The 20,931-nt window shown below is 51.9% G+C and overlaps 5 protein-coding genes across 5 annotated transcripts; 2 read left to right on the plus strand and 3 right to left on the minus strand.

Moving 5' to 3' along the window:
- The first annotated feature begins 1,274 nt into the window (after window positions 1-1,274).
- On the plus strand, window positions 1,275-3,323 carry BO82DRAFT_141500 (MFS transporter). Its single transcript, XM_025630075.1, has 2 exons — window positions 1,275-2,182; window positions 2,242-3,323. Exons 1-2 carry the CDS (start codon window positions 1,453-1,455, stop codon window positions 3,147-3,149), a joined length of 1,638 nt encoding a protein of 545 aa, XP_025496097.1. The 5' UTR covers window positions 1,275-1,452; the 3' UTR covers window positions 3,150-3,323.
- A 1,004-nt stretch (window positions 3,324-4,327) lies between these two features.
- Window positions 4,328-9,093, plus strand: BO82DRAFT_371311 (sister chromatid cohesion factor PDS5; the record flags this gene model as incomplete). Its single annotated transcript, XM_025637267.1, has 3 exons — window positions 4,328-4,684; window positions 4,817-6,496; window positions 6,553-9,093. The coding sequence occupies 3 exons, from the start codon at window positions 4,328-4,330 to the stop codon at window positions 9,091-9,093; spliced, it is 4,578 nt and encodes a 1,525-aa protein (XP_025496098.1).
- A 2,159-nt stretch (window positions 9,094-11,252) lies between these two features.
- On the minus strand, window positions 11,253-14,078 carry BO82DRAFT_389058 (putative SWI-SNF complex subunit; the record flags this gene model as incomplete). The annotated part of the gene is made up of 2 exons (XM_025638429.1): window positions 11,253-11,990; window positions 12,111-14,078. The coding sequence occupies 2 exons, from the start codon at window positions 14,076-14,078 to the stop codon at window positions 11,619-11,621; spliced, it is 2,340 nt and encodes a 779-aa protein (XP_025496099.1). The 3' UTR covers window positions 11,253-11,618.
- A 1,706-nt stretch (window positions 14,079-15,784) lies between these two features.
- On the minus strand, window positions 15,785-16,702 carry BO82DRAFT_398220 (endonuclease/exonuclease/phosphatase family protein; the record flags this gene model as incomplete). Its single annotated transcript, XM_025639015.1, has 1 exon — window positions 15,785-16,702. One exon carries the CDS (start codon window positions 16,700-16,702, stop codon window positions 15,785-15,787), a length of 918 nt encoding a protein of 305 aa, XP_025496100.1.
- Window positions 16,703-18,880: 2,178 nt separating this feature from the next.
- On the minus strand, window positions 18,881-20,871 carry BO82DRAFT_350688 (uncharacterized protein). The gene is made up of 5 exons (XM_025634220.1): window positions 20,322-20,871; window positions 20,224-20,260; window positions 20,092-20,162; window positions 19,651-20,033; window positions 18,881-19,581 (listed from the first exon to the last, which is right to left on the minus strand). Exons 1-5 carry the CDS (start codon window positions 20,502-20,504, stop codon window positions 19,080-19,082), a joined length of 1,176 nt encoding a protein of 391 aa, XP_025496101.1. The 5' UTR covers window positions 20,505-20,871; the 3' UTR covers window positions 18,881-19,079.
- Window positions 20,872-20,931: the final 60 nt, after the last annotated feature.

A 20,931-nucleotide genomic window follows, 5' to 3' on the forward strand; every position in this document is an offset into this window, starting at 1 on the left:
CTCTCAGAGATAAGACTGATTTCCGGATTGACGTGCAGAGTCATACTACTGAAGGATTCGGCGAGTTCCAGTCGCGGGTGCTTGACGTGGGATTAAAGGAGTCAGTCCGGCGGGGTTTAAGGACGGAGGGAATCTTAAGTCGCTTGATAGAGTGTTGCTTAGTTGCGTTGGTTCTACCGGAAGGAATGGTGAGTTAACGGAGCAGTAAACTTGATCGGGAATCGTCAGCGGTGCGGGTTGCTGCATATACACCCAACGTCTGGACCTCCTAACTTAGCCCCAGCGAGCTGTAGATGTATGTATGTGTGTGTGTGTGTGTGTGTGTGTGTGTGTGTGTGTGTGTGTGTGTATGTGACTGGGAGGTGATAGAGCAGACTGTGGGAATGTGATTGATCACTCTATTCGAAACAACCAAGGTAATTCCCCTACTAGAAGGTGTCGAGTTGTTGTTGTCTGCTTAGTTTACGCCAATGTTCTGTAGTCTATCTCGAACAAGACTAAGCGGGGCAGGCGAATATCAATGTCCTCGCGAAGGCTCTCGAAAAAGGTCGAATGAGGAAAAGAAACGGAAGCGAAGAGAAAAAAAACAACAAAGGTACCCACTCCCAAGGTAGCCAAGCCGCCGGCGGGTCTCCTTGATCCAAATGTCGGCGGTCGGAAGTGCCGAAAGCGCGAGCCAGTTTCAATTCCCACTCACACTAAGCTTGACTTTCCACGAGTCAGGCGACCGGACATCCCCCGGTGCCATTTCATTTAGCATTCATCATGACCGCGATTATCAATCAACATTCAGCTGCTCACACCCCCCTCACACAAAGGGCTGACAGTCGTGTTTATGCAGCTTACTGACTGCATTATCTCGGGTATCACGGCAGTTGACGACTTTGGTCTGCAGGATGATCCATCATCTCACGAACCGATGAATCGACAGCTTGCTGGTCGGGAAATTCCAAGACGGAGCCTTGCCCACATGGCCGGACTTAACGAGCTCGACAGACACGGCGACGGCGCACTTGGACCATCGGGGCCTGAGTGGGGACGGGCTCGCGTTCCCTTAGTTAACCCCGAGACCTTGACTAATGCTTGTTCGCTGTGATCCATACCTGCTTTTCTATAGGTTGCCTATTGGTCGCCCATACGCTATCAGGGATTTTTTCTCCTCCTTCTGCTCTGCCTGGCGGGTAAAGTGGCTCCTCGTTTAAACAAGGTTGCTTTTGTATATAGCATTGGCCAGAGCCCGTGGCGAGGGTCATTTGGTTTCCCTGTTCGTCTTCATTAAAATTCGTCATAGAACTCTCGTCTTTGGGTTGGTGATACCATATTACTCTCCAACCTACCCACGGTTTCGTCAACTGTCCCTATTATTCCCCTGTTCGGTGGTAGCCCTGAGTCAGGATAGAATCGCAAGTCACCCACTGTTCGCTGCCCCCACGCGAGCTACAGTCACCCGAAATGAGCGCCCCTCAAAGTAGCAGTGCCGCGGAGATCGATTCGAAGGTCGAGCAGAGCAACGAGGCACCCCTTCAATCGTCCGATTCCACCCTTAGATCTGCATCGATCGCGGCCACCGGAGACCACGAGAAGGAAATTGAAAACGCTTTCGACAAGGATTTGGAACGCAATGGATCGGACTCGGAAGCCAACACCCCCGAAGAACAGCTGGAGAAAGCTGAAGAGAAGCAAAGAGATCCTAACCTCGTCGAATGGGATGGGCCCGACGACCCCGAGAACCCCCACAACATGAATTATTGGAGGAAATGGGTGATCACCATGTCAATGGCCTTCATGACGATGTGGATCACCTTTGCTAGTAGTGTCTTCTCAACGGCAACAATTGTGACGGCCGAAGAGTTTCACGTTTCAACCGAGGTCATGATTTTGGGTACGAGTTTGGTGGTCTTTGGCTTCGCCGTCGGCCCATTGATGTGGTCTCCTCTTTCGGAGCTCTATGGCCGCCGGATTCCTCTGTTCTCTGGCTATCTCATCTTCGCCATCTTCCAGATCCCCGTCGCCGTGGCCAAGAACGTTGAGACTATTCTGGTTTGTCGGTTCATCATCGGAATGTTCGGTTGCTCCCCCCTCGCTGTTGTTGGCGGTGCGTTGGCCGATTTCTGGGATCCCGTTGACCGTGCAATCGCCATCGCGCTGTTCGCATCGGCCACATTTGTCGGACCTGTGCTTGGTAAGTGTTTTCGCTTGGTGCTAGTTACTCGTGCTGGTCGACTGACTTTGATGTGTCAGGTCCTATTGTCGGTGGCTTCCTTACCGATTCCAGCCTCGGCTGGCGATGGACTGCCTGGATCACCCTGATCGCCTCGGCCGCTTTCGGTCTTCTGGCCTTCTTTATCGTCCCCGAGACATATGCTCCCGTCCTCTTGCAACGCAGAGCGGCCCGCCTTCGCAAGGAGACAGGTAATTCCGAACTATACGCGCTGCTGGACAAGAGCCGCCCTACTATGAAGGATATCGCTTCCAAGTATCTGCTGCGGCCGGTTCTGATGCTGTTCCTCGAGCCGATCCTGCTTGCCATCACCCTATATCTGGCTTTGGTTTATGGAATTCTCTACCTGTTCTTCGAAGCTTACCCTGTGTCCTTCCAGGAGGTGCGTGGCTGGACGAACGAAGGTATTGCTGGACTTCCGTTTATTGGAATCCTGATCGGAGTGATTTGTGGTGTAGCTTTGATTGTCTGGCAGACCAAGACCCGATTCGCCCGCAAGCTGGCCAAGCATGGGCGCGTTACCCCGGAAGAGCGACTGCCCCCGATGATGATCGCCTCCGTTCTCTTGCCGGTGGGCCTATTCTGGTTCGGCTGGAGTTCCCACCCGAGCACCTCCTGGGTCGCCCAAGTTTTCGCCGGTATCCCCATTGGTATGGGCATCCTGGTTATCTTCATGCAGGGTCTCAACTACATCATTGATGTGTACCTGATGTTCGCCAACTCGGCCATTGCTGCCAACACCCTCGTCCGAAGCAGTCTGGGCGGCGCCTTCCCCTTGTTCGCCACGCAGATGTACAACAAGTTGGGTGTGGACTGGGCTTCTAGCTTGCTTGGCTTCATCACCTTGGCCATGATCCCCATTCCGGTCCTCTTCTTCTTCTATGGCAAGAAGCTGCGGGCCATGAGCAAGTTCAGCCCTAAGCTGTGAAACCCCATCGCCTTTTGCGGACGACGGGCCTATTCTTCTTCTTCTTCTTCTTTCTTTTTCGTTTTTCAGGAAAGACTTGTATCAGCATTTCCACTCACCTACATGGCGTTCTCGTGACGGATATATAATCACATGGGTAATGTTTATTGAACGGTATATGTGATATGTGCATAGCATAGCGGCATCTCGATGCGGCATAGATAGCGTTTGCCTTTTCATCTGCATATATACTGGCTGAATGTAATACAATTGATGAAGACGAGGCTCAATCGTTTGCCTGTTGAGTGAAAGGTCATCTAGGATGGTTGGCCAGACTGCAATGCGGCGTTGAAGATAGGACTGCGTTCCTAGTAGGTAAACGAGATTAATCGTTGAGATTTCTCTTTGGCTCGTCTGATATTGGCTGCATGTGTCCGATTCTGCATCAGGACGTGGTTCATTGTATAGTAGCTCAGAATAAGCGTGGCCACGTCATATGCCGGGGGTTGAGGATCCCTCGTTTCAGAGCTAGCCAGGGATAAATTAGTCAGACACATCGGCAGCTGGCAGATATTACCAAACAGAAAACGCTTTGATGGTCAAATCGCATGTCTGCGGAGTGTGTGGACTGGATATTGACTGAATTCCCGACAATTCTATGAGGGATGAGTATCTTGGATGTACTGAACGGAGTAGGAGATCCGAGGGGAAGCAACCGAAACCGAAAGAGGCCAAGTGCTTTGAAAGTCGCGCGACGCGTCCCGCCCGACAGAAGGCGGTCAAAGGCGGTCCAAGGCGGTTGGCGAAGGTTCGAAACCCGTCAATCACCCGTTCTTTCGGGTGGTGTGCAGCTGTTGTTGCTGTTGCTGCTGCTGTTGCTGCTGCTGTTGCTGCTACTGCTAAACTTACCTACTGCTCCTCCGACCGCAAAGCGAACCAACCACCTTCCCTCTTCACCCGAATTGATTCCTGTCCCTCCCCAACTCCTCCCCTCCCCTCCCCTCCCCCTCTCATCTAACCTCCTTTATTTTCCTCTCTCTTGTTATATTCTTGTTATTTACTTCTTTCTTCCACGTAACGGAGGTTGGATCCCTCCCCCCTTTCAATAATCACACCATATTTCCCGCATTCACCTGCGCCGCGCATGGTGTGTTGAAGTTCACCCTCAATCGGCTCCCGTCCCCCGCGCTTCGTCCACGATGCCCGCGCGCACTCGTCAAGGTCCCTCCGTCGCGACGGAGGTCGTGGACCATGAAGACATCTCCGGCGATCTGCGCCGTCTCAAGTTTAACGAGCCGCTGTCCTGGCGCGTAGGACGAGCCGCCATTCCCGTGGCCGATCTACTTTCACGACTACAGACCCTTGCGCAGGAGCTTCGCAAACTCGAGCAGGAGGAAATCGACACCGACTCGCTGAGAAAGGTGTCGCAAGAGCTAGCCACCGCTCACCTGCTGGGGCATAAGGATAAGGGTGTAAGGGCTTGGACCGCCTGTTGCATCGTTGACGTCTTGCGCCTTTGTGCTCCTGACGCGCCTTTCACGGCAAACCAACTGAAGGTGCGCCGACATTCATCACGACCCTTGTCTGACTTCATCGTCGATGCAATTGATCTGCATTGAGAGACTGTCCGAGATTGAGTGTGGTTCGTCTCGATGCTGGCAATGCTGACTTACCTCGGAATATTCTAGGATATCTTTACCTCCATAGTCACCTCCATCATTCCTGCATTAGGGGACCCGTCAAATCCTTACAATGCCCAGCACATTTACGTCCTAAACTCTCTCGCAGAAGTCAAGAGTATCGTGCTCATGACCGACCTAGATCACCCAGACACATTGATTATACCGCTATTTACAAGCTGCTTCGATATCGTCTCTGGATCCTCCAAGAACTCTACCGGGGAGGAAGTCGCCAAGAATGTTGAGTTCGATATGACACGCCTTCTCGTGACGGTGATTGATGAATCGCCTGTCCTGGCTCCTGATGTTGTGGATGTCATCGTGGCCCAGTTCTTGCGCATTGATCCCCGCGCCCTGGAGCTACCCAACAAGAGAGGAAGAAAAGGTGAAACTCCTGTTGACGCCAAACAAGGCACCCTCCTCCTCAAGGACTATCCTCCCGCTTATAACATGGCGAAGGCAATTTGCCAAGCATGCCCGGAAAGGATGACTAGTCATATCAGCCAGTATTTCAACAATGTTATCATCGACGCTTCGGCTCCCGCACCAGGCGCAAACGGATCTTCGAAGAGCGCCCACCGAAGGCCAAACCTGGAGGACTCGGACGAGGAAGGAGAAGATATCAAAGAGCTGAGCAAAGCACATCGTCTGATCCGAGAATTGTGGAAAGCTTGCCCGGAGGTCTTGCAAAATGTGATTCCCCAACTGGAGGCCGAATTGTCTGCGGAGTCTCTAGCCTTGCGTCTGCTGGCCACACAAACAATCGGCGATTTGACGGCTGGAATCGGGGTTGCTGGACCACCCCCGCCGCCGCCAATGGACCCTGCGGCCTACCCACCTGTAACCCTGGCTGAGTATGCGCAGACTGTTCCTCAGCCCAGCGTTCTTCTGACGCCATTCTCTCCGAAGCCATTCTCGCAAACGCACAGTTCCACCTATGAAAGCTTTCTTAGCCGCCGTCTGGATAAGTCTGCTTCGGTCCGTGCTGCTTGGGTGACTGTAGTGGGACGAATTCTGCTCACCTCCGCCGGTGGCTCGGGACTGAGTGAGAATGAGGAGCAGAGTCTCATCAAGCATGTTGCGTCCATGCTTCGCGATGCTGACGATAGAGTGCGTGTAGCTGTCGTGGACGCGATTGCTAACTTTGATTTGCCTTATGTGGTGAACAAGCTTGGTGTCAGTGGGGGCTTCTCGACTCCAGATTCGCTTCTTTTCGTTCTTGCCGAACGTGTTAAGGACCGCAAACCGCAGGTGCGCGAGCATGCAATGAAGACCCTCGCCCGGATCTGGGCGGTCGCTGCGGGCGAAATCGAGCGGGACGACGAGCTTGTCGCGCCTCTGCTCAAGGATGGACCATCAAAGATCTTCGATGCTTTTTATACCAATGACCAGGATATTCATGTCATGATTGACCGTGTTCTGTTTGAAATCCTACTGCCGCTTCACTACCCCCCTGTGAAGGCGAAGTTGACCCGCAGCAGCTCCACGCAGTCACAGAAGCAGAAGGGATCGCAGGCACAGGAGAGCGATGCTGAGGTTGATGTGGACAAGGTCCGCACCCGTCGTATCCTGACCCTTTTGAGGGGCATGGATGACAAGGCGAAGAAGGTTTTCTTTGCCATGCAGGCCCGTCAAATCTCGATGAGAACTGCGATGACCATCTATTTGCAGGCCTGCGAAGACTACAACGTGAGTGAAGCCTGCTATCCCAGGTTCTGTGGTCGTTCGCTAACATCTCCATACAGGGCGGAGTGATGGAAAAAGATCAAGACCGGATTCAAGCTCAATTGAGCAAAGTTATCGATACATTATCTAAAACGTTCCCCGATCCCTCCAGAACGTCTGCAGATCTGTGGAAGTTCGCTAAAGTGCACGACCGACGTGGCTACCAGCTTATTCGCTTCGCTATGGCCGCCGTCAGCGATTATCGAACGGTTATCAAGGCCATTAAAGAACTCGCGCGGAGGGTACAGAGTGCCAACAATACTCCATTGCTTGAAACTCTTACGCCTTTGCTGTATCGCAGCAGTTCCCTCGTGTTCAACCGGAGTCACATTCCCGCTGTCATGAGCCTTTCGAGGACCGACGAGAACGGGCTGGCAAACCCTGCTCATGAGATGTTACGAGAAATCTCCTCTCGCAATCCCGAGGTTCTGGAGGCACAAATTCAAGAGATGTGCAAAGACCTTGAGTCACAGGCGCCGAGTGCCACCACGAAGGATAGCGCGGGGACGGAGGAGATCCTCAAAGCGTGCTCCGGATTTGCAAAGAAATTGCCTTCCAAGCTTCCCAAGGAGCGAAAATTCTTCCAGGCCTTGGTCAACTATGCGCTGCACAGCCCGTCGCCGAGGGCTGCTAAACATGCCGTTTCAATTCTGATGGCTGTCGCCGACAAGAAGGAGATGTATGCTAAGGACCTGATTCACAAGTGTGTCTCGGGTTGGAGCTACGGATCCGCTCGATTCCTCACCAAGCTCGCCACCTTATCCCAGCTCAACTTGTTGGCACCTAAAGAGGCAGATGATGAGCGCGATGCAATCATCTCAATCTCCGTCAACCAGGTTTTGCTTTCCAATCGTGCACCAGAGCCGAACGCTGGATATTCGTGGTCGGATTCCGTGGACGACGAGACTGAGGCCAAAGAATGGGCTCTCAAGGTCATCGTCAATCGTCTTCGAGCTAAGGATGCTTCCGATGATGCTGATGACTTCCGTGCTCATGCGGAACCCGTTTATGACACCTTGAACACGCTTGTGATGAATGACGGAGAGCTCTCGAAGAAGAAAGACACACCGGCAACCCAGAAGCCTAGACTGCGTCTTCTCGCAGCAAGGTCACTGTTGAAGTTGTGTGCGACCCACGGGCTATGCGACCAATTGCTTACGCCGAAGGACTTCAACTCGATTGCCCTCGTCGCACAAGACCCTGTCCTGGAAGTTCGGAGCGGCTTCATCAGTCAGCTCAAGAAGAAACTCGTACAACAAACACACTTGACCTATCGTTGGTACACGGTTCCCTTCTTGCTTGCGTTTGAGCCACATGCTAGCCTCAAGGAAAGTACCCTTACCTGGCTGCGCTCTCGAGCGGCATACTTCTCCCAGCAGATGAACGGCAAGCGAAGTGACCAGCAAACAGTCATGGAGTCTATGTTCTCGCGTCTTCTCTCCCTTCTTGCTTATCATCCCGATTACCCGCCTGCGGACATGGACGACTCGACCCGAATTGAGGAATTGACCGACTTCGCACGCTACATCCTGTTCTACCTCCAAGCTGTGGCCAACGAGCACAACCTGTCGCTGATTTTCCACATCGCCCAGCGTGTCAAGCAAGCACGCGACGGCATCACCAAGTCTGATGAGATAAGTACGCGTCTTCACACACTCTCGGACCTCGCTCAGGCGACCATCCGTCGGTTTGCCGATATCTACGCTCAACAGCGTAGGTTCGGTGGTGCAAACGGCGGCGCCAGTATTTTGCAGACCTACCCGGGCAAGATGGGCGTGCCAAGCTCCATCTTCGCTCCGATGGGCAGCCATCGCGAAGCGCAGGAGGTGGCAGACAAGAACTTCTTCCCGGAAGATGGCGAAGAGCTGCTGGACCGCGTCGTACGGTCCGTTATGAAGACGAAAAGTGGGTCTCAGGGCGCCGCGAAGAAGAGAAAGACCGACTCGAACGAGACCGGTGGCGATACCGGCTCCGCCAAGAAGGCGAAGAAAGAGAGCAAAGAGAAGCCGGCTCGACCTCCTCGTAAGTCGTCGGGCTCAGCTGGGACGTCCAAGGCGCCAAAGCGGAAGAAGAAGGACGAGGACGGATGGACTTCGGATGGAGGTGCGGGTGACGGAGCCAGTTCCGCTGCTACGGCTGCTGCTTCTCGTAGACGCAGCAGCAGAGGAGCCTCCAGGAGGATCAGCTACGCTGACCGAGACAGCGACGAAGACGACCTGGAGATGGACGACTGGGATCAACAAGAGGAAGAAGAGGAAGAAGAAGAGGCGGAGGAGGACGACGAGCAGGAAGTGGAGTCGGAGAACGACGAGCCATCAGAGGAGGCCGATGTCGAGGACAGCAACGATGTCGCCAAGGAAAACCTGAAACCCAAAGAATCGGAAAAGGCAGCAAACTCGAAACTAGACGAGGACCTTGACGAGATCTCCGACTCGGATCTCAGCTCTCCATTGTCATCGCCGCCTCCGATCTCGCCCCCGAAGAAAGCCACCGGCGGCCGAGCCGTGACACGTGGCAAAGGCAGTACCACTCTCGCAACACGGCGGTCGTCTCGGAGATGACGATAATCATATGATGACACTGATGATGAGAACACACCCAGGTCTTAGTAGCTACCACCTAAACAAACAAGCTATTGCCTGGGGGGGTTGACAAGGAGGAAGACGGCGATTAGGACCATATCCACCACGGACGATGCTGTCGAAGCAAAAATCCCCCGAATCTATGTTTTATCTATCTCTCTTTCATTTTATCTATTTATCCATCCATCTCGGTGTGTTTGTGGTGCGAGTGAGTGAGTGAGTGATTGACTGCTCCACAACTCTCTATGTATATTGAGAAGCGTTGTTTATTTCCCATACCATACCAATTTCCTTCCATCTTAGCCCATCGACTTGAGTGATTCGGACTATTTTTCGTCCCGTGTAGCTAGCAAGTATTGTATTCTTTGTAACGGGATATGCAGGGGTAAGGTGTCTTTCTTGTGTCTATCCATTGATTCATTTTTATGCGGGTATCATGCTATCATTTCATACGAGGGCTTTGCACGTTGCTGAGTTATTGATGTGTGTATGTAGTCTATTCTACGTGTTAACAATCTGCTCCTGCTGTTCCTGATGTAGACGAGCCGCACGTGAGTGCTAGTCTTATACTCGTTTCTCCGCCAGCCCAAATCTAGGTCCTATTTGTCCTTGTGTCATCCTGTACGTATTGACTGTTTTAACCAGTACAACGGCCGGCAGTGGACTAAGCCTGACTAGATGTGGATTGTGCGCTGCGCAGGAAGCTGTACGTTGCTAGATAAGGTAGCCAGAAGCCATTGCCTCTGATCCCGGACGGCCAGTAAACCTCTCACTTCCTCACTTCCTCACTTCCTCACCATCCGGTACAACGGATTCGAACACGAAGCAGCCCCGGCCTTCACTTCCCACAGAGTTATCACTCCCGCGAATAGACACCGTATTATCATGCCAGAGAGTTCGCCAGTTCCGACAAGCCGAGCTATAAGCTGACCTACACGGTGGGTGTGTACATGTATGTACATTGACATGTACAGTATCAAGCACCCTGCAGCAACAGCAACAGCAGCAGCAACAGTAACAGCAACAGCAGCAGTAACAGCAATAGTAATAGTAACAGCAACAGTAATAGTAATAGTAATAATAACAGCAACAGTAACAGTAACAGTAACAGTAATAGTAATAATAATAATAATAATAATAATAATAGTAATAGTAGTAGTAATAGTAATAGTAATAGTAGCAGTAACAGTAACAGTAATAGTAATAGTAATAGTAATAGTAACAGTAACAGTAATAGCAACAGTAACAGCAACAGCAACAGCAACAGTAACAGCAACAGCAACAGTAACAGCAACAGCAACAGTAACAGCAACAGCAACAGCAACAGCAACAGCAACAGCAACAGCAACAGCAACAGCAACAGCAACAGCAACAGCAACAGTAACAGCAACAGCAACAGTAACAGTAACAGCAACAGTAACAGTAACAGTAACAGTAATAGTAATAGTAATAATAATAATAATAATAATAATAATAGTAATAGTAATAATAATAGTAATAATAATAGTAACAGTAACAGCAACAGCAACAGCAACAGTAACAGTAACAGCAACAGCAACAGCAACAGCAACAGCAACAGCAACTATAACTGTCGACGATGCATCTGCCTGTGGATGTGGAAGCTAACTGACCGTGTGTGCCTGCCTCCCTTCCCAACCTCCTCCTCCTCCTCCTCCTCCTCCTCTCGACTAAAAGGGATTGGACTTTCTTCATGATGACCTAAGGGTTAGTTCGTCTATCGGGTTATGTCTCTTATAGGCGATGAGAAACTTTGCTGAAGGAGTAGAAGTTAGATTGTAAATATGAAAACAAAAGCTTAGAAATAAAGGTTAGTTCGATATACGGTTCCCTGGGTTAAGTGCAAGCTTGTAAGATCAAATCACCAGGAGGTCGAATCCCTTGGTCGGATACAGTACCGTACCCTATACTTCAAAGACGCTGCTATGGAAGAGGCAGGGCACGAGTCTGGGGTCAACCTTTTCTCTGAAGCACTAGAAGAGGGGAGGGACGACAGGGGAAGGCAGATGTGGAAGATCCGGCTGGGTCACTGGGGCTCGCTTTGCTCATTCGAGAGGATATCTTTACGCCTTTGGATGCAGTTCCAACTCGTCCAAGGTAAGGAACTATGAAGTAGAAGTGGAAGTAGTATTGGTAGGGGTAATGGTAATGGTAATGGTGGTAGTAGTAGTAGTAGTCAAAAGAACAAAGAAAATGAGACGAGCTTGACTAAAAAAAACCAGACCTTTTTCTCCACCCTCTCTCCCAAAAAGAGCTCGCTAGAAAAAAAACATGTACATCAAGTCAAAGGGGAGGAGGATGCTTCGTTGTTAGCGTAGTCTGTGTGTGGTATGCGGTGTTTGGCAACAATTGCAACACAAGAGGCCCACTGGGCAACAGTGTGTGCGTCTGTGTGTAAGATGATGAGGTTTTCTACAAAATACAGGGAAGGGAAAATCACAGCCAAGTGCTGCGCGCGCATGCGCTCCCATCATTCATGTCATTATTCACAGAGGTGTATCAACACTGCTCCCGCCATCCCCTATGGCCGTCCCAGCTGCATCCGCCGCCGCCGCCGTCCTAGCAACTCGTTCGTTGACATTCTTGATGTGTGTGCCGTTGGTGAGGTGCACTTTGAAATTCTCGACCGTCATACCAGGACCGGGGTTGTAGAGTTTGCCCGGACAATCGTGGCATCGGATGCGTGGGAGGTATTGGTATTTCAGCCGGGAATTACCGACTTGATTGCTGGCATTGATTACCGGCTGTCCAGTTTCCGTGTCGACGGCCGTATACCGCATCGTAGCCTCGAAAGAGTCATTGGGATAAGACCGGTTCAGCTGCGTCAATTCCGCTACAAGCCAGTTGGGAGCCGAAGGCTAAGTCAAACTATGTTAGTCTGTGGTTGTCTGAGGGTTTTGATCCTCAACTAACTGCCAGATCTTGCGGCCGGGGCCCGAGGCGTGTGAGGAGGACTATGTAAATCGTTGTTTACTCACCCCGGTGGCTCCCATCTGTGGGGTATGGGGACTGTCTCCCACTCTGACCTGTGGAGTCGGCACTGGCCGGGTCGCCGACGGAGGGGCATTTGGTACGCGGACTTCAGGTTGGGACTGTACAGCAGGAGCCATGGGAGTCGGGGTGGGAGTTTGGACTTGAGGGGTGCCTTGCTGAGATGGCGGTTGTGCAACTGGGGTCGAACTCGCGAGGCTTGCTATTGATTGTATCCCGTGCGCAAGATACTGCTTGAATTTCTCTTTCGAGATTCTTAGTTTCACAATCAACTTCTCCGGCTCATCCACACTCTCTTCCCGATATTCACGCCTGCGTGATGCGGCTCTCGCCTCATTATGAGGCTCGGGCGTGGCGGATTGGCCCAGGCTCGCCCGGAGTGCGGCATGTGCTGCGGTAGCAGCTCCTCTCATACCTCGCGTGCGCGCTGTGCCTTGAGCTAGGTGGGGCCCAATCGCTGGAGATGCTGCAATCGAGGATTCGTCACTATCCGACTCTTCCGACTCGTCCGCTCCGTCGCGCATGCCAACAGCAGCACGACGGGTGCGACTAGAGCCAGACCGCTTGAACACATTACTCTCATCCATAGAAGCCGCACAATTCGGAATGACGGTCGATACAATCATTGTGCGGATAGTACGTTGGCGGTCCTTGAGATCAGGCAGGGCCGGCCCACCGCGGCGGTTGACGGACCGTTTCTGTCGGCGCTGGTCTCGCGAGATAGACACCTCCGTTCGTTCAAGCTCAGCCTCATTAAGCTCGTATAGATATGGCGTAAATTCCTTGGCCGCCTGGAATGGTCTAAAGGATGAAGTGAGAGGAGAAGGCAGGAATGCGGTCTTGAGATCGGGATCGTCAATCGGACGTCCGTCGAATGGGTGAGAAAGGATGTAAAGTGACTTGACAAAGAGCTGTGATTGTTCTCGAATCGAGTGCGCAATGGCGGTGGTAAATTCGCCGGAGAGAGATAGGTCATCCGTCATTCGTGCTGCAAAGGTTTCCGGGGAGTTCGAAGGATCATTGATGTCCCATTCGAATTGGTCGATCAACGTATGCTGGCCGATGGTGATATTGAGTTTGACCAGAATGCGCATCTCATCGTTCTTATAGGCACTGTAAGGGAGGTGTGGGTCAAGAGGATCTTCTTCCATGAAAATGTGGGGGTAGTAGTCGCAAAGCTGTTCCTGGATACTCTGCGAGATCATGCGCACCAGTGGGGCACACGTTTCCATAGTTAGACCCAGGTCTTCGACGAGTTTCTCGGCAAACAGCTCCGGCGAGACCACGCGATCATGAAGATTCCACGTGAACGTATCTCGAATTTTGATCTTCTCCCAATCAATATCCAGGCGAATAGGCACCAAATCTTCCAATTGTTCGTTTTGTGTTTTCAAATCTTTGCGAGATACCCGGAGCTCCCTCGTCCGTCGATTTCCGGGACGTCGACGGTTGGCTGGGTATAGCAGCTGGGGATGTTGATTTCGCAAATCGGTGCGAGCATTTCCGAATCCTTCATAGCCCACACCGTACAACGCTGCGGGGTTCAGGTGAGTCTCGCGCCGGACCGCCAAGAAGTAATCCCGCTCAGCGCGTTTCTGCTGCAGAAGTTCGTGGCTGGGATTCTGCCAAGCTGTCAGTGCGGAATGGTGAAACTCGCGATTGACGTAGTCTTCGAGGAGAATCTTGTCCGCTGGCGTCTCGCGGACGCGCAATGGTAGGCTTTCCGTGGAGGGTGGAGGTTGTATGACGGAACCATCCCGCGATCGTTTTCGGCTTGCTGCTGATCCATTGGTAGTATTAGGCGAGTTGTTGCCATAAGACGCATCATGGCTTAATTCGTTGGATGGAAGGGAAACGCCCGAAGCTGCAAGGACGGCTTTCGCGTTCTGTTTACCCTCCGCGATAGCATCAGCTCCGTCTACACCTTGCCCTGACGAGGGTTCAGAGGCCGCCATATTATTATAATCCGCGCTTGTGTTAGACATGCCAGAACCGTCGTCAAATTGCGAGTCAGAGGGTAATTGTCCAGTGTGAGAGGTATTGGGAGATGGCATCATCGATGATAATAATTTATGAGATCGAGATGGAGGCTCGTGATCGCTCGCGCAGAGGGCTTGATTGATCTGCAAGCGACACGACTGGTTCGAAGAGAAAAAGGCGCAGAGGACACTAATCTATTACGATAGCATCCTTGGGAGGACTATGCGATGAGAAACAAACCAAGTCAGTTCAGTGGCCTTGAATTATCTGCAATCATCGCAATGAGACGCGACGGCGCACCAGACATTGCGGGTGAAAACCCTTCGAAAGGGCATGTCGCAAAACCGCCACCCGTAAGTCGCTCTCCTTTGCCATGTTCCGGAGCCGTTCAGCAACGCGCGAAAACCTATGAAGGAAGATCTGCGCGAAGCTGAGGGAGCGAAGCGGGCAAGAGGAACGACAGGCTGGGAGGAAGTGACATACCTGCCAGCAAAATGGCAAGGGAATAGAGGTAGGGTAGAGAAAATGAGAGGGGGGGGGAGCAGATAGGAGAGTAGTACGAATGGCAGGCACGCGGGAGAATCAAGGTAAAGATACAACTAACCAAGAAAGCCACCAGCAAGAGCAAGGAAATTGAATGGGAAGACGGTGATACCAAGCTAGACCAGCAGACGAGTCGGGGAAAAGCTGGTTCCAATGAGCAGGCAGGTGGGAAAGACAGACAAGAGTGGATGGGTCTGGTCTGGACGGTCTGGTCTGCTGGTGCTGGTGCCGGATCTGGGTCTGGTCGGTCTGTGTCGGTTTGAATGAGAAGACACAGGACAGACGGGGGAGGCTAATCAGCTGACGCCGCTCCCGCTGTGGTCGGCAGGTCGGGAGCTTCGGTTCTGCGGAGCGAAGCTTTATTCACCCTTCGGTTAATAGCTACTTGATCGAGTCTCCCAAATAGAATGCCGACTATTCGTTGCGGACCAATCGTTCAGGGAATAAAAATTGTGGGGGTGGAGGTTGGCAAATGGCCGAGTCTATCAGAGATCAAAAGTGATAAAAGACGCGATTTGGAGGCGGGAAGAGAGGAAAGGAAAGAGAAAGAGAAAGAGAAGAGAGAAAGAGACGGAGAGAAGGACAGCAGCGGCGAAGAGCACATAGAGCGGAAAACCAGAGGGAAACCGCCGTTACAAGTCTCTACCCTCTGGCCGGGCTCCCCGGGGGGGAAGGAAAGGTCATCCAAGGAGCAAAAGGGAGGATGTCAATCGCATGGAGAGAAGTTTGACTGTCTTTCAAGGGCTACAGAAGACCCTTCAGAGCTCTTTTGAAGCCATTCAAACTCATCTTCATGCTGCTTTATCTTCTGGTCCGATCTCAAGCTTTCTTACACTTGTCATTGTATTGATGCTGTAATACCGTCGCTTGTTTCGTACGGTAACCGACGCACTCCCGCGCGCTATACCAGTTCAGCTCATCATGTGACACTAAACCTTTCCCAAGGCAGTAAGCTGGTCCTCCGTCAGCGCGTCAGTGTCTCCAACGGTGGATCTAGTCTTTCGATGCCGTACCGAATTGGTGGCCAGGCATACCAAGTGTTACCGTACCGTATGGACAGTCTTCAGTTTTGCACATGTTACTCGTCGGTGGTTATGTTATGTCCAGAAAATGTTCCAATCCAATCTCCTCCGTCATTCTACTGGCCTAACAGCACATCAATCACCACTGCCCGGTGGTCCGAGTTGAAAACGCCATCTTCGAACCGATTTTCCAGGACGGCATACCCCTCGACTATCCACGGCTGGCGACCGTGGCTGAAAACCTTGTCCGCCGTGGACTCCAGTAGGATGTAGTCAATGCGAGTGGGAGCCTGCCCTTCATGGCCAAACCCGGTCCACGTCAAATAGTGGCCGTAATGCTCCGTGGGTGTCACCAACTTGGCCGCGTCGGCCAAGGGCGACTCCGGCGCCGTCAACACAGTATAGGCCTCCTGGTCCTCCTGACTGTTGAAGTCGCCTGCAAGAAACACCCCCGAGATGCTGCTGCTGCTGCCGCCTCCGGACGTCGCCTTCGCCCGATACTCCTCGATCTTCGCCAGGATGATATGGGCGGCCTCGAACCGGGACCGGGATCCCTGGTCGTCGAGATGGGTGTTCAATGCCAACACAGTCCGACGGCTCGCGCGATGGGTGAAGACGCCCACCGTGACGATGCGGGTCGAGGCAGCATCCCAACTCTTGGAGGGAACGTCCGGGGTCTCGGACAGCCAGACGGTCTCCCAGTCTCGAAGCTCCCAGACTGCGGGTTGGTAGAAGATCGGAGAATACTCGCCTGCTTCGCGGCCATCGTCCCTGCCGACTCCGATATACTCCCAGGTCTGGCTGGGGCAGGAGGGATGGGGTGAGTTCAGCCCCGTATGTATATCCACCAGCTGGCTATGCAGTACCTCTTGTAGGCATATAAAGGCGCTTTGATGGCGTGTATTGTACAGTAGCTCGTTCAGCAGCCGCTGCTTTCGATCGGCCCAGGGTCGCTCGCCCTGGAATGGAGATGAGGTTGCATACCGGATGTTATGGGTAAGGATACGGAGGGGGAGCTCTGCAGCTACTTTCATAGTGGAGGATGCTCAATTTATGGGAATCCAAAGTCTGAGAATGAATCTACTGAGGTTCAAAGTAGATTGTTGTCTCAACGGTTTGATGGCTTTCAAGTGCGAGTACTCGTCCTTGTGGAAGTAGGTAGAGTGGGGAAGGGGAAGACTCCAAGCGGAGAATGCGGAGAAAGCTCGAGGTCACTGCCGATGGTCCGGTGATTGGGCGTTGCTGCACGATTCTTTGTGCTGCGCAACCGGGAGACGAAGGTATGGCCTTTTGAATTAACTGCAATGCTGTAATAGATATTTGCTGTTAGGTTACGACACACGATTTTACTTGAGGATTTCTATGATTCTTACCAGCCGATGGTAATCAGATTGCTACAAACCCGTTCAGAAGTTCTGCTTTGCAGACTTGTGTTGGTAAACCTATGCGAAGTAGAGTCTCCAGCTTTCTATCTTTATGTATAATTTCACTAGGCTCAACTGCCAATTGTATGTCGAGAGTCTTCGTCCTCAAAACCAAGCTCAGTGGCTGCATCTACTGTAGGTCTCCCAAATCGATTGTCTCGTGCACAACTTGAGCGCAACGCATATTTCTGTCACTTTCATACCTTGACAGTGGCTGAGCAGCACAGACAATTCCAGGCTGGTTACTTGAAATTGTGGTTGCGCCGCTTTGCGACTCTCACAGTTCACACCGATCGTAAGCCAAGAAGACTGCTTCGCTTAGTCAGGACTCTTGTGCCGCGCCAGAGGAATATCTATGGTATCGGATTCTTCAATCCATGTCAGCTTATATGCACCGACCGTTGGGAAATATACACGTCAGGGATGTCGCGTATGACGTCCAAGGGACCATACTCGAAGTAGACTGCTCTGCCTCAGGAAGAATTCAGAACCACATCCTATTTATATAAAACAATCCATGCAGCCGGTGTTGTCCTCGTGGTGCTGACACTGCAATCCTGCACGAGTGGGGAAGTGCTTCTATTTGCGACACATGGAGCGATCGGGGAAGAATTGGTCGAGTTCGATGACTTCGCCGGGTTCTTGTTCCAAGAGATGTGCCAGACGAGCATGCCGTAAGATGGCTGCTTCATAGACCCTAGTTGTCGGTTCCCCACCGACCACGCGATCCGGCTTCGATGCTTCTAGCCTTGCGCTAAGTACATAGACTGGGACTTTCGAACCCAGCATAGCCACGACTATCCGTTCGATTGTTTAACACTGTCAGCTGTGTCCACGAACTCACCGCCATTGATTCCTGCTCCTTGCATTTGACAGTGTATCCGTATAGTCAGGGTCGCAATACGCTCACCGAGTGATCTGGAGGCATTGGTTTGCTATCTGATCAAGATGAGCTCTGGGAATGTTAGATTTGGGTCTCGTTGGGCATGAAGAGAGTTGTGTAATGTTGGAATCGCAACCAAGATCCACCAATGTGGGTAAAGAGTACGAGATCGCTTTGTCTGGGTCAGCAAAAGCGAAGAGGCAGCGCTGTGCCACCACCAAGAACGAAGGAATCGAGAACCTAGTTTTAAGTTCGAGATGAAACAGCCGACAAGAAGCAAAATTCGAAAGCAAACCCATAGAAAAGGAACTCGACTACCGGCCCTCTTTCGTGCAGGTTGAAGGAACGAACTGATCAAGCGGACAGCCTGACACGTATGTCTTGCTCGCTGGTTCACGAGAAATGACGGCGACGATGGTGCAGCTACAGCGTAATCCTGGAGAGCGGCTCGTGCGAGCAGAAGTGTTTGTATTCAATGTTTGTTGCAAGTTATTCATGGTTCGGAGGGATTCTGGGTCCAGTATTCTGGACAGGCAACAGCGATAGAAATGGGCCTTTTGTGTGAGGTGAGCACAGAATGTCCTTCACTCAAGAACGAAAGATCGCAACAAAGGCTCGTAAGGACATGGGATCTGGCAATTGTCATGGATCACGCGTGGCAGCCCGAGGGCGAGGGCGTTCTCCTCATTTTCTGACAGCGTAGGACTTCGCTGCAGGTCAGATTTTAGTCTACAATGTTGACCCTCAACTGGAATCGGCAGGAGCGGACTCGGAGTCGGGAGGCGGAGACAAAAACGGAACCAGCCATCATCGGATCGAACGTGTGCTGACTGCAGCATAGAGAAACTAGAAAGCAACGTGGTCATCAAGTCAAATCCACTAAGAGCGAAGTCAAGGCAGGTCTTATGTGCGTCTAGCGTGGCCCCCAATTTTTCTAGATTAATCGGAATCGGAGTTCAAAGCGAACACTCTACGAATGCAAGCCGGTGTGGCGCCAGTCTCCCCCGCCCCCCTCAGTCTCACATTCTACGCACTAGTAGCACAAGTGTCGGAATTCTCTGGGAAACGACGATCATGACTTCATTGATTTGGAGCCCTGTGTGTCTAGGTTCCTATCGTTGTTGTTGTTGCAGTAGCTTCTGTCTTGGCCGGTGACCTTTCAACAGACCATCCTGTCTGCACGCGCACCTCTCCTGGCTCCAAGGCAAGGACGGAGCCTGGTTGCTGTGCTTGTCCTGTGGCCTCCGTCCAACAAAACCCAAGCCCTCTCATCATCGATCGCGACGACTGAATCGAGCCTGTCTCTGCCAGCGTGGCTTTCAGCCTTAGTGGTGCGCTACTACCGCCTGTAGTCAGAGTCCGCATCGACCCCAGTAAGTAAGAACCGTCCTTGGGGTGGCTGAGCGAGGTGTTCGCGCCAGAACGCAGAGATTGGCAAAGACCCAAGCAGGCAAACACTGGTGCGAGAACGCATGCATTGGCCACGATGATTGCTGCTGTCCACTCAACAGTGAACCAGACCACAACCATTTTGCCTGCCTCGTTGAAACTGCTCAGGTCGGTTTTCGAAAGAGCCACAGTAAGTAGGATGGCAATGGCAACAGCACTATTCGATTCCTCGATTAGAAATGTTGCGTCTGACACTCGTCCATTGCAGAGCTCAGGGTATACGTACAAGACTCCAATCCCATAGACGCCAACGGCTGCCAGCCTTTGAGACCGCGTCGGGTTGGTTCTGAGCAGATACGGCAATGGCAGAACCATGATGGCGAAGCTCGTCACAGAATCAATGATACCAAGACCCAGTAGAACGTGACTTTGATTCACGCAATGACCTTCTCCAAGATTCGGAGTCCAATTGTATTTGAATGGGTGGCAGGCCAGAAATGCGAGAAGAAACCCTGACAGGCTCCAACAGGCACATATTACCATTATCGTCCACACGGCGAACCGAAAATAGCTGGTCGGAGTGATGAAGGTTTTCTGAAGCGCTTGCAAGAGACTGCATTTTACCAGACCTAACCCTATGAGGTATGCCAGTCGGATATAATAGATGCACTGCGAATTGGTCAGTATACCTTAGCATAGTAAGGGATGGATCGACGAAACTATCTACCTTGAAGGCGATGCTGAGCCGCCAAGCTGGCGTTTCCGATGTCCGATAGCCAATGTGACCGATGGTCAAAGCTGAATAGATGGCGGATTAGAATCGAAAATGATTGCACCATAGATGAACCCGGTGCCATACCCAGAAAGACCGTCACCGCGCTAGAGTAGTATAAAATCTGATACCGCACCGTTAACTCCTTAAACAGCTCAAGCGGCATATAATACTCGGAATCTTACCAGAGATATAAGTGCTAGATAGTCCGACGCTTGGAAGCTCTGTCTTCGCATGACCAACGTGTAAAATCGAAGTCCCATGGTCACGGTCACTAGAAAGAGACAGAAAGCCAAGGTGATGGCAATGTCTTTCCCATCACCGGAAAGACCCGTGCACTTGTCAACAGCATCTCTGAAGGTCAACATGGTGTGTGTCGAGGATTATGGGATGTTTTTTCGTCCAGGGATACGTGAGGACGAGACATTGAGGGACACAGTGACAGTTATTGGCTCCCAAGCCCCAAAAAGCTGTCCGGCAAGGGACATGAGAGGGGAAGGAAGAATAAAGAAAGGTTAAAGGAATCCATGTCCATATTAAAGTCTTCAAGTTCCGATTGAGGAATCCGGCCCCCAAGCTCTTTCCAGAAGTTGGGCTTTGTCGAGGGAGTAGGGCAAAGGAAGAGCTGCAGCGTGGCGGATCACCTTGCAGCGGTCACACATACGCGCGAGGGGGCCGATGCTGAGCCACGAGGCCGCCAGGCGGTGATTCCTTTCCTTGCCTGCAGGATTGGCGGGATACTTGCATTTTTACTGCTGACAGCCGACGAAGAGTTATTTAAATTAATCTCCCCAT

The sequence above is a fragment of the Aspergillus uvarum genome (genome assembly GCF_003184745.1).
Source record: "Aspergillus uvarum CBS 121591 unplaced genomic scaffold BO82scaffold_5, whole genome shotgun sequence".
Classification (NCBI taxonomy): domain Eukaryota; kingdom Fungi; phylum Ascomycota; class Eurotiomycetes; order Eurotiales; family Aspergillaceae; genus Aspergillus; species Aspergillus uvarum.

What these genes read in the sequence shown, in the direction of transcription:
- BO82DRAFT_141500 (XM_025630075.1), top strand. Translation starts at nt 1,453, where the DNA reads ATGAGCGCCCCTCAAAGTAGCAGTGCCGCGGAGATCGATTCGAAGGTC. An exon ending in ATTTGTCGGACCTGTGCTTG is followed by an intron (nt 2,183 to 2,241) that starts GTAAGTGTTTTC and finishes TTGATGTGTCAG; the next exon opens with GTCCTATTGTCGGTGGCTTC.
- BO82DRAFT_350688 (XM_025634220.1), bottom strand. Translation starts at nt 20,504, where the DNA reads ATGTTGACCTTCAGAGATGCTGTTGACAAGTGCACGGGTCTTTCCGGT. An exon ending in ATCTAGCACTTATATCTCTG is followed by an intron (nt 20,261 to 20,321) that starts GTAAGATTCCGA and finishes GTGCGGTATCAG; the next exon opens with ATTTTATACTACTCTAGCGC. An exon ending in GTCTATGGGATTGGAGTCTT is followed by an intron (nt 19,582 to 19,650) that starts GTACGTATACCC and finishes GGAATCGAATAG; the next exon opens with TGCTGTTGCCATTGCCATCC.